General features: G+C 41.7%; 1 protein-coding gene across 1 annotated transcript in view; it reads right to left on the bottom strand.

The window, feature by feature from the left end:
• Nucleotides 1–3,641: 3,641 nt before the first annotated feature.
• Nucleotides 3,642–12,372, bottom strand: part of LOC311149498 (A-type voltage-gated potassium channel KCND3-like) — a gene marked incomplete at both ends in the record, with an annotated part of 66,323 nt that continues 57,592 nt past the window's right edge. Inside the window, one exon of the mRNA XM_084186686.1 lies at nt 3,642–3,852. Coding sequence (XP_084042812.1) covers nt 3,642–3,852 — 211 coding nt within the window. The remainder of the gene's footprint in view (nt 3,853–12,372) is intronic.

Raw genomic sequence — 12,372 nt, forward strand, 5'->3', positions numbered from 1 at the left:
AGACCTCCGCATTAATCCTTTGGGAAAAGATAACAATCATTTGACTCTTTTTAGGGGAGTATTGTGTGTTTGATCACTACCCCCCTACAGTGTCATGGTAGGCTACACTGCAACGTCAGCCATTTTATTTGATTTAAGTCATGGTATGCAGGACTTGTGATAACACCTTTCTATTTCAACTCAATAATGGGGAACCTACTTTTACTGACCGCTGTTGTAGACCGCTTTTCTGTCAATCTAATTCAAATAGTGTTACAACCAGACAGGAAACTGTGAGTAAGATGTAATTCACTTCGGAAAAGTGCCTGCCTGTCTGTGCTTGTTTTCCAATGTTTGCTCTGTGACAGAACGTCTGACAGTGTATTACGCAATACACTAATAGTCATAGTCGGAATTCCCCTCGACCAGGCCCACAAATTGGGGAAAACCAACATTCTTTCCTATTGACCCCCATTGTAAAATTGGCAACTTTGTTGTGACATTTTTGTTATACCGAAATAACAAAACATGCTGAAAAGCTGCTGTGTTGTTCAATGTACATGTAGCTAGGTAAAAAATCCCAACCTATGGTTCGTAATGCTCCCCCATAAGGAGATAGAGCCTGCGAGAAGAGCCCTGTGGCTTCAGGCTATTCGATGTGGGAAATGTGGGGACACGGTATCCAAGTAGGCTACACGTATCTGTGTGTGGAAAACATTTAATCACAGGTAAGACATTTAACTTGTTTAGTAGCATCCGTTTGTAACTCCACTCACTACTTGTAGCTGTATAGTCCATTTGGTTGTGTTGTTGGTCTTGGCTAGGTTAATGTTCCGGTCGGTAGCTAGCTAGCAATCACTCACGTGGCTGCTAGCATCGTCATGAAATGGGGCATGAGGGAAGCCCTACAATAATACGTAATGAGAACGCTAGGGAGCAGGCAATGTTGAAAAGTAATCTTTAGACATATTGTACTTCTCTTAAATGTAGTTTTGTAATTGACTAAAACAAGCAGACAACAAGAAAATTGCGTTTGAAAAAGGTCAAGTGTTTGCTGTGAGCCAATGGAATAACCTACAGTGCATTTGGAAAGTATTCAGACCCCTTGACTTTGTCCACGTTTTGTTACATTACAGCCTTATTCTAAAATTGATTAAATAGTTTTTCCCCCTCATTAATCTACACACAATACCCCATAATGACAAAGCAAAAACAGGTTTTTAGAGTTTTTAGCAAATTTATAAAAAATAAAAAACTTGAATACCACATTTACATAAGTATTCAGACCATTTACTCAGTACTTTGTTGAAGCACCTTTGGCAGAGATTACAGCCTCAAGTCTTCTTGCGTATGACGCTACAAGCTTGGCACACCTGTATTTGGGGAGTTTCTCCCATTCTTCTCTGCAGATCCTCTCAAGCTCTTTCAGGTTGGATGGGGAGCGTCGCTGCACAGCTATTTTCAGGTCTCTCCAGAGATGTTCGATCGGGTTCAAGTCCGGGTTCTGGCTGTGCCACTCAAGGACATTGAGACTTGTCCCGAAGCCACTCCTGTGTTGTCTTGGCTGTGTGCTTAGGGTCGCTGTCCTGTTGGAAGGTGAACCTTCGCCCCAGTCTGAGGTCCTGAGCGCTCTGGAGCAGGTTTTCATCAAGGATCTCTCTGTACTTTGCTCCGTTCATCTTTCCCTCGATCTTGACTAGTCTCCCAGTCCCTGCCGCTGAAAAACATCCCCACAGCATGATGCTGCCTCCTCCATGCTTCACCGTAGGGATGGTGCCAGGTTTCCTCCAGACATGACGCTTGACATTCAGGCCAAAAAGTTCAATCTTGGTTTCATCAGACCAGAGAATCATGTTTCTCATGATCTGAGAGTCTTTAGGTGCCTTTTGGCAAACTCCAAGCGGGCTGTCATGTGCCTTTTTACTGAGTAGTGGCTTCCGTCTGGCCACTCTACCATAAAGGCCTGATTTGGTGGAGTGCTGCAGAGATGGTTGTCCTTATGTAAGGTTCTCCCATCTCCACAGAGGAACTCTGGAGCTCTGTCAGAGTGACCATCGGGTTCTCAGTCACCTCCCTGACCAAGGCCCTTCTCCCCCGATTGCTCAATTTTGCCCCGGTCGCTCACTCTAGGAAGAGTCTTGGTGGTTCCAAACTTATTCTATTTAAGAATGATGGAGGCCACTGTGTTCTTGGGGACCTTCAATGCTGCAGAAATGTTTTGGTACCCTTCCCCAGATCTGTGCCTCGACACAATGCTGTCTCGGAGCTCTACGGACAATTCCATGGCTTGGTTTTTGCTCTGACATGCACTGTCAACTGTGGGACCATATATAGACAGGTATGTGCCTTTCCAAATCATGTTCAATCAATTGAATTTACCACAGGTGGACTCCAATCAAGTTGTAAAAACATCTCAAGGATGATCAATGGAAACAGGATACACCTGAGCTCAATTTCGAGTGTCAAAGTAAAGGGTCTGAATACTTATGTAAATAAGGTATTTCTGTTTTTTATTTTGAATACGTTTGTAAACATTTTGAAAAACCTGGTTTCACTTTGTCGTTATGGGGTATTGTGTGTAGATTGAGGACATTTTATTTATTTAATCAATTTTAGAATAAGGCTGTAACGTAACAAAATGTGGAAAAAGTGAAGGGGTCTGAATACTTTCCGAATGCACTGTAGGTAACCACAAGTTGTTTTCCCCACAGGCGGGCAGGTTTACGACGTTCTATCTAATACCGACTGGGTCTATACTAGATCCTAGGAGCTATGGTCACGGAATACATAATTGAGTTCTAAAGTAGCAATACCTGTGCTTACAAATACAGCACATACACTAAATAAACAATACCATTAACTTCCTGATCAAACATAGTTGAACCCTTTTGGTTTGGTTGGTTCACAGGTCCTGTGTCATGTCGTAGATAGATGCCATAGATCTACTCTGCATTGCCCCTTTATGTGTCTGTATCTCTGGAAGGGTTGGGGTCTGAATTCAGTCTGAATAGACTGAATTGAAGTGGAACTGAGCCCAACTCTTGTCTCTGGTAAAGAGACATGTCAGACCCTGTAACCCAGAAGATAAAGGGCTAGTGTTAGATGGAAAGGTTGGTTTAGGTCCAGTCCTCCCTGCCTCTGTGGTCACCATGACAACAGATGTCCCAGGTTCAAGTTCTCCAGAAAAATTTAAAACATCTTAAGACCGAGAATGTCTCAGGGGAAAAACATGGAAAGCGACAGAAAAAGTACAAACACCAAGTTTCTATCCACATAGAAGATTACAGACACCCAACAACTTTGAAAAATGCCAGCTGAGTTTGGGGAGAAAACATTGACGACTAAAAACAACTACCAAAAGCATATTGTTGTTCACACAGAACGGAGGGAAGGATACAACAGGACGACAACGAGAGAGAAAGAGAGAGAGAGAGAGAGAGGACAGTTTCACTGGCTCTGCCAAACAATGGGCAAATATTACAAAATATTCTATTAACAATATTCACAATATAACCCAGGCTCTGGACAGATCTCTGTCAGAAATTCTCAGCAAACACCTTGTGCTTTTAGTTAGACGTAGTTTGAGTTTAAATACAACCTTTTTGGTCTTGGTGTCGGAGAATGAAGCAAGTTTACATAAAAGGTCTGTTGAATATCTACAATTAGAGCCCAGAGGAAAGCAAAGGGAGGGAAACCGACCTACCAAAAAAAAAAGGGGGTGGAGGGTGGGCGGGGCCAGGGGGTGGAGGGTAGGCGTCGCCCACAGGAGTGGTCGCTGGGGGCGTCGGAATGCTGATGATTGCAGTGGTAATCCTGCCGCTCTGGCAGTTGAGGCGCGCGGGTTCATCCACACGCATGTTCAGACTGGAGCGACTGGAGAGAAAGAAAGAGGAGGGTATGAGGAACATATTTTTTGGAGACCAAATTTGTATTTGTTTTGTTATTTTTTTGTTTGGAGGTTACAGGTATGTTATCCATTTCACATTATCCATTTATAAAACCTGTACCCATAGGCTGCCACTCAAAATAAAAACTAAGAAATACACATAGTTTAATAATAAATACTAAATTCAGTATAAACAGGAATAGAAAAAAATTATGTGGGGGCCTCCACCCCCAACCTCCCATCCCATTCCCCCAAACCCACCCAGCCAACATGTCTCCATCCAGTGGGCACGCGATCACCAACACTGGACAATTGAGGAGTGGAAAAATGTCGCTGCCACTCAAAATAAAATAAAAACTAAGAAATACACACAGTTTAATAATAAATAATAAATTCAGTATAAACAGGAATATATATATCTTTTTTGTGTGCCTCCACCCCCAACCTCCCATCCCATCCCATTCCCCCAACCCCACCCAGCCAACATGTCTCCATCCAGTGGGCACGCAATCACCAACACTGGACAATTGAGGAGTGGAAAAATGTCGCCTGATCTGACAAATCCAAGTTCCTGTTGCGTCATGCTGAAGACAGAGTCAGGATTTGGCCTAAGCAGCATGAGTCCATGGCTTCATCCTGCCTGGTGTCAACGGTACAGGCTGGTGGTGGTGGGGCAATGGTGTGGGGAATGTTTTCCTAGCACACATTAGGTCCCTTGATACTAATTGAGCAAAGTTTCCATGCCACTAAGAATTCAGGCTGTTCTGGAGCCAAAGGGGGGTCCTACATGGTACTAGATGGGTGTACCTAATAATGCACTTTGAAATTAATTGTGTAACTTTGCTCCAGAAGCATTTAACTGCAGGACACTCAAATCAAATCAAACTTTAATTGTCACATGCGCCAAATACAACAGGTGTAGACCTTACCGTGAAATGCTTACTTACAAGCCCTTAACCAACAATGCAGTTAAAGAAAGACTTAAGAAAATATTTACCAACTAAACTAAAGTAACACAATAAAATTACAATAACGAGGCTATATACAGGGGGTACCGGTACTGAGTCAATGTGCGGGGGTACAGGTTAGTTGAGGTAATTTGTACAGGTAGTGGTAAAGTGACTATGCATAGATAATAGACAGCGGGTAGCAGCAGTGTAAAAACAAATGGGGGGGGGAGGGGGTGTGTCAAGGTAAATAGTCTGGGTGGCCATTTTATTAATTGTTCAGCAGTCTTATGGCTTGGGTGTAGAAGCTGTTAAGGAGCCTTTTGGTCCTAGACTTGGCGCTCCGGTACTGCTTGCTGTGCGGTAGCAGAGAGAACAGTCTATGACTTGGGTGACTGGAGTCTTTGACAATTGTTTTGGCTTTCCTCTGACCGCCTAGTATATAGGTCCTGGATGGCAGGAAGCTTGGCACCAGTGATGTACTGGGCCGTATGCACTACCCTTTGTAGCGCCTTATGGTCAGATGCAGAGCAGTTGCCATACTAGGCGGTGATGCAACCGGTCAGGATGCTCTCGATGGTACATCTGTATAACTTTTTGAGGATCTGGGGACCCATGCCAAATCTGTTCAGTTTCCTGAGGGGGAAAAGGTGTTGTCATGCATTCTTCACGACTGTCTTGGTGTGTTTGGACCATGATAGTTTGTTGGTGATGTGGACACCAAGGAACTTGAAACTCTCGACCCGCTCCACTACAGCCCCGTCAATGTTAATGGGGGCCTGTTTGGCCCGCCTTTTCCTGTAGTCCACGATCAGCTCCTTTGTCTTGCTCACATTGAGGGAGAGGTTGTTGTCCTGGCACCACACTGCCAGGTCTCTGACCTCCTCCCTATAGGCTGTCTCATCGTTGTCAGTGATCAGGCCTACCACTGTTGCGTCGTCAGCAAACTTAATTAAGGTGTTGGAGTCGTGTTTGGCCACGCAGTCGTGGGTGAACAGGGAGTACAGGAGGGGACTAAGCACGCACCCCTGAGGGGCCCCAGTGTTGAGGATCAGCGTGGCAGACGTGTTGTTGCCTACCCTTACCACCTGGGGGCGGCCCGTCAGGAATTCCAGGATCCAGTTGCAGAGGGAGGTGTTTAGTCCCAGGGTCCTTAGCTTAGTGATGAGCTTTGTGGGCACTGGTGTTGAACGCTGAGCTGTAGTCAATTAACAGGATTCTCACATAGGTGTTCCTTTTGTCCAGGTGGGAAAGGGCAGTGTGGAGTGCGAACTCGAACATCATATGGAGGAATGTGCCTACCTGATTTAGGGGACACAGTGAACAGTTGGGAGTTGGGGCCAATCTCATCTTAAAACGTGGTGTTAAATACAGTCTGTGAAGGAACGTAACAGTTATAAATTGATGGTTCGGATTACGGGATGCCAAGGTCATATTTTTCCTCATTCTGTTCCAGTTAAAGGTTTGTTCAGATTCAATTAGATCTGTGGACCATACTTTTTTAATGGCTAGCTCAGAATATGAGCTTTCCAAAGTTGTTTATATATTATTAAGATCAGTCCTTTCGGGAGCCCAGATAATTTATTTATAAAGCTGTCCTAAGTTGTAAATATAGAAAAAAATTGATTTGCCCGGTAATGTGTATGTGTCTTTCAAGTCTTGGAATGTTCTCAAACCATTACTGTACATGATATCGGCAAGGGTACGAATTCCACATTTGGACCATTGGGGGGTTGCAAAAGGCCGCCCTCCACATCGCAAGGCGCTATTGTGAAATATTGGAGTATGGGCATGCCATTTTGATTCCCAGTTACATTGTATAGAAATTTTGCGGCAAATAGAAATTGCGTGAGCAATAATAGGACCAAAGCGTAGTTTGGATTGTTTGATTGATATATTAGGGAAGACCACCTCTTCCAGGGCAATAGGAGACACCATATTTATCTCTATACTCAGCCAGGGGATGGAAGAATCATGTCTAAACCAATTTAGGATGGGACGAAATGCTAGTGCCTGGAAATACAATTTAAAGTTTGGTACAGATAGTCCTCCTACGTCTTCCCCCCTTTGAAAGTTTGTTAATTTTATCCGGGCTCGCTTACCTTGCCATATACATTTTTAAACCGCACTATGGATTTAATCCCAACAGCCAGAAGGGGAGACAAGGGAAGCATAGAACTACAGAAATTCAGCCGTGGCAATATATTCATTTTGACAACAGATATTCGTCCGGTTAAAGCAACTGGGATATTAGTCCATCTACTGAGGTCTAATTGAATTGGTTTGAGATTTCCATGTTTTGTAGTAAAAAAGATAGAGGAAGATAAGTGTTTCCAATGACATCATCCAATGTGCATTATGTGATTTTAACCAATTATGAGTAGGTATTGCCTACAAATCTAGTAATTGATTGATAATGTCAATGGAAACATTTAATGTATCTTCCTCTATCTTTTTTACTGCAAAACATGGAAACGCACCATTTTCACATATGTTGATGTTGGGATGGTGCTGGAGATTACAAATATGAAGTTGAACATTTTTGACATTTCCCTTTAAAGTTTTTGACAATGGTTTTATCTAAGGAAGGAAATATATCTATTCCCAAATATTTAAAATGGGATATGATTGGGATTCCATAAGTAGAGATGTAGTCCTGCATCGGGGTCTTGAGGCAGTAGGTCAGATTTGGTTCGATTTATTTTATAACTTGAGATAGAGCTGAAATTGTCTATGATCTTCTGATCTTTTGGGAGGGATTGAAATACATTGTCTAGATAAAGTAAGATATCATCGCCGTATAATGAGATTACATGATCTGTAGAATTGAGAGATATTGGTCTAATTTCTTTTGATTGTCGAATTGCCTGGGCCAGGGGCTCCATAGACAATAAAAATAGCAGAGGTGAGATGGGATCACCTTGCCTGCTACTTCTAGTTATTCTGAGCGGAACATAGCAGGCATTGCCTGTTATTACTATGGCTGAGGGATTGGCATATAGTATTATAATCACATTAATACAATTAGAGCAAAGTCCCATATGTTCCAAAACTGACCAAAGATATGACCATTCTAGTCTATCAAAAGCTTTTTCTATGTCAAGAGATAGAACTGCCCAAGGAGCTTTAGTTTCTGATGAAGCATGTAAGATATGTAATAGACGACAGAGAGTATCTGAGGATAATAGTTTTTTAACAAACTTTGCTTTGGTCCAGATGTACCAATTTCCAGATGGGACGACATAATTTATTTGATCAAAGATAGAGGGCGATAGTGAGAGCACTGGGTGTCCTCCTTACCTTTTTTAAAATAGACCTCAGGAGGAATACCATCACAACCAGGTGATTTTCCTTTATTCATGTTATCCAATGCCCTTTTAAGGTTAATGGAGAGACATGTGGGCTCCCAGCAAGCCAGCTTCCTCAGTTGAGAGAAGTTCTTATTTCTTTTAAAAAATGACTCAATCTGGCTTGGTGTGGATTTACAATCAGAGGTGTAAATTCTTTATAGAAATGGGATCATCTTTGGTTAATTAATTTAGGTTCAGATAGTATTTAACTTGATTCAGATTGAATAGTTGCAATATCCGCTAATTGATCATGACTGCGAAGCGCGTTAGCCAGTAGACGACTGGGTTGGTTACCATGGAAGTAATGGTTGAGTCTAACTCAATGGATGGCAAATTCTCATCTCTGTCTCATCAATAGATGTAGTTCTGTCTTGACTTTGAAAAGAGTTGCTACCTGGTTTGAAAAAAGTGTTTGTTGAGAACGCTCTAATGTCGTTAGCAACTTTTCCAAATCTGATATCTTCTTTAATTGTGATTTATTCAGCCAAGATGCAAATGCAGTTGCATTGTTTTCAATTAAACCTTTTAATGGGGTCCCATAAAATCCAAGGATCATCGACTGAATTTTTGTGAATCATAATTAATTATTCAATTCAGTTTCAAATTGTTCACAGAAAGTAGAATTTTATAGTAAGGAAACATTAAAGCGCTTTTTTGTGGCTCATTTAGGAGACTCTGAAATGTTTATCTGGCAGTAATAGGCATGATGATCAGATATGCTCATAGGTCGAATTTCTATTTTCTTGATTAAAGAAGATAATAGTACGAAATCAATTCGGGAGAATGTTTTGTGCCTGTTTGAATAGAAAGTGTCCTCTTTTGCTTTAGGGTTATGAGCTCGCCAGGCGTCAATGAGGTTGTAATCAGAGAGTATATGTTGGAGAGCCTTGGTTGCCTATGGATTGTAGTTGGTCTTATTAGATATGTCCAGAATGGCATTTATGTCTGTCCCAATAACTAGTTGGAATTCAGTTAATTCTAACAATATGCTGTTCAAATAATAAAAAACCTGAATATGAATCATATTAATTTGGAGCATACACATTAATAAAGGCACTTTTCTTTTCATTATGGATACATTTAAGGAAAGTGATTCTACCTTCTTGGTCTTCGCCTTTACCCAAGATGGTGATTTTGAGTTAATTATGATTACAACTTTAGCTTTGTTTGGGGCTGATGAAAAAGCAGCCAGTTTGTCCTTTTGCATGTCCTTTTGGAGCAGATGGATTTCTTGGAACATTACTATATCAATGTGGTTTCTTGCTAGGATATCAAGACAGCGGGAACGTTTAATTGGTGAGTTTAGGCCTTTCACATTCCAAGAGTGAATAGCTAGCATTGCCATAAAAAATAAGGATTATTAATGATGTAATTATTATCTTCAGTGTTAATAAGCCCATGGATATAAAACAAAAAGCAGGACCTACACCCATTGGTCATTTTTTTTTTTTGGGTGGGAGCTTTTCTTTCGTCTAAGAAAAACTAGAATATCCTCATTTTTATTAGCAATATGGTCTAAATTAGCTTAAACATAGGAAGAAAGAAAAAAAAACAAGCAAAAAGGAATTGTGTGGAAGCCCATATGGGACTGGCTATCTATCGTAAGGAGTTTAATCCATAGGGATGCAATGTGCTGTAGCCCCACAAGGAAGCAGCCCCAGTCTGTATAGCACTTCATTGTATGGCACTTCAATATATTATCCATTGTTCATTAATTGGTGTGGAGTCATCAATGTCTAAATGTCCTGGAACATAGACAATATAATAACAACGAAGTCCAATGTTCAGCATTAATAAAAATAGTGTTCCTTTTACCCAATTGAGAGGGCTTCCTCATCGTTGTCCTATGGCAGCATCACAGCCATAGCGTGATTGTGTGTGGATAGCAAACCTGAATATTGAGCCAGCCGAATTGGGGTTAGCCTAGATCTGTCAGCTCGTCACTTTGTGTGTTGGACTAGATGTGCTTATCGAAGAAGTCTTTAGCTTCCTTGGCAGTAGAACATGTGTGTGTTGTATTCTGGAAGGGAAAGATATGTTTTGTCGGGTGGATGAAGGTTTAGCTCGCGTAGCTGGGATCTCACCTCTTTGTGGGTCTCCCTCTGTTTTAGCAGTTCGGCACACAGGTCTGGGTAGATGCTGATCCACTTCCCTACATACAGTACCAGTCAAAAGTTTGGACACATTCTCATTCAAGGGTTTTTCTTTATTTTTACTATTTTCTACATTGTAGAATAATAGTGAAGACATCAAAACTATGAAATAACACATGGAATCATGTAGTAAGCAAAAAAGTGTTAAACAAATCAGATTCTTCAAATAGCCACCTTTTGCCTTGATGACTGCTTTGCACACTATTGGCGTTCTCTCAACCAGCTTCGCCTGGAATGCTTTTCCAACAGTCTTGAAGGAGTTCCCACATATGCTGAGCACTTGTTGGCTGCTTTTCCTTCACTCTGCGGTCCGACTCATCCCAAACCATCTCAATTGGGTGGAGGTTGGGGGATTGTGGAGGCCAGGTCATCTGATGCAGCACTCCATCACTCTCCTTCTTGGTAAAATAGCCCTTACACAGCCTGGAGGTGTGTTGGGTAATTGTCCTGTTGAAAAACAAATGATAGTCCCACTAAGCCCAAACCAGATTGGATGGTGTATCACTGCAGAATGCTGTGGTAGCCATGCTGGTTAAGTGTGCCTTGAATTCTAAATAAATCACAGACAGTGTCACCAGCAAAGCACCCCCACACCATAACACCACCTCCTCCATGCTTTACGGTGGGAAATACACATGCAGAGATCATCCGTTCACCCACACCGCGTCTCACAAAGACACGGCGGTTGGAACCAAAAATCTCCAATTTGGATTCCAGACCAAAGGACTAATGTCCATTGCTCATGTTTCTTGGCCAAAGCAAGTCTCTTCTTCTTATTGGTGTCCTTTAGTAGTGGTTTATTTGCAGCAATTAAACCATGAAGGCCTGATTCACACAGTCTCCTCTGAACAGTTGACGTTGAGATGTGTCTGTTACTTGAACTCTGTGAAGCATTTATTTGGGCTGCAATTTCTGAGGCTGGTAACTCTAATGAACTTATTCTTTGCAGCAGAGGTAACTCTGGGTCTTCCATTCCTGTACCGGTCCTCATGAGAGCCAGTTTCATCATAGCGCTTGATGTTTTTTGCCACTGCACTTGAAGAAACTTTCAAAGTTCTTGAAATGTTCCGTATTGACTGACCTTCGTGTCCAAAGTAATGATGGACTGTTGTTTCTATTGCTTATTTGAGCTGTTCTTGACATAATATGGACTTGGTCTTTTACCAAATAGGGCTATCTTCTGTATACCCACCTACCTTGTCACAACACAACTGATTGGCTCAAAATCATTAAGAAGGAAAGAAATTCCACAAATTAACTTTTAAGAATGCACATCTGTTAATTGAAATGCATTCCAGGTGACTATCTCATGAACCTGGTTGAGAGAATGCCAAGTGTGTGCAAAGCTGTCATCAAGGCAAAGGGTGGCTATTTGAAGAATCTCAAATATAAAATATATTTTGATTTAACACTTTGTTGGTTACTTTATGATTTCATATGTGTTATTTCATAGTTTTGATGTCTTCACTATTATTCTACAATGTAAAAATATAGAAAAAGCCTTGAATGAGTAGGTGTGTCCAAATTTTTGACTGCTAGTGTAGGTCAGACCCCTGGATTAGTTTGCAAATCGAACAATTCACGGCTTGACTGCAAAGCTGTGGATCCGTACAATCATACACAAGATCCATTCTGGAGAGGACCTGTGCGACGCGCAATGTTAATCAGTGGCATGGGACCCAGCTTCTCCTGCCCAGACAGTTCATAGAAAAGATTGCTCATGAAGGAAGTTGGGTTGCCCGCTTCCACAACAGTTTCAAGTCCTGTAACCCGCACATTTAATTACATCTTCTCTTTTAGGAGTTTGATTATCCCTTCCAACCTAGTTTGCGCTGTTTCCAAGTCTGTCGCATTGGCTATCCTCTCCAGACTTTTCACTTCGGATAGCTATCCACTTTAGCAGTGATCACTGCCAATGATTCATTTACCGGTTTTAATTGTAAATCGAGGGCAGAGGTAATCTCTTCAAGAACAATCTCTCGTATAGTACCGGCCAGCTCTTTCTGTTGTCTGGTATTGAGAGATGCCATGTTCCCACAGCTGAATTGTGGACTGAC

This window comes from Coregonus lavaretus (genome assembly GCF_964263955.1).
Source record: "Coregonus lavaretus genome assembly, chromosome: 22".
In the NCBI taxonomy this organism is placed as follows: domain Eukaryota; kingdom Metazoa; phylum Chordata; class Actinopteri; order Salmoniformes; family Salmonidae; genus Coregonus; species Coregonus lavaretus.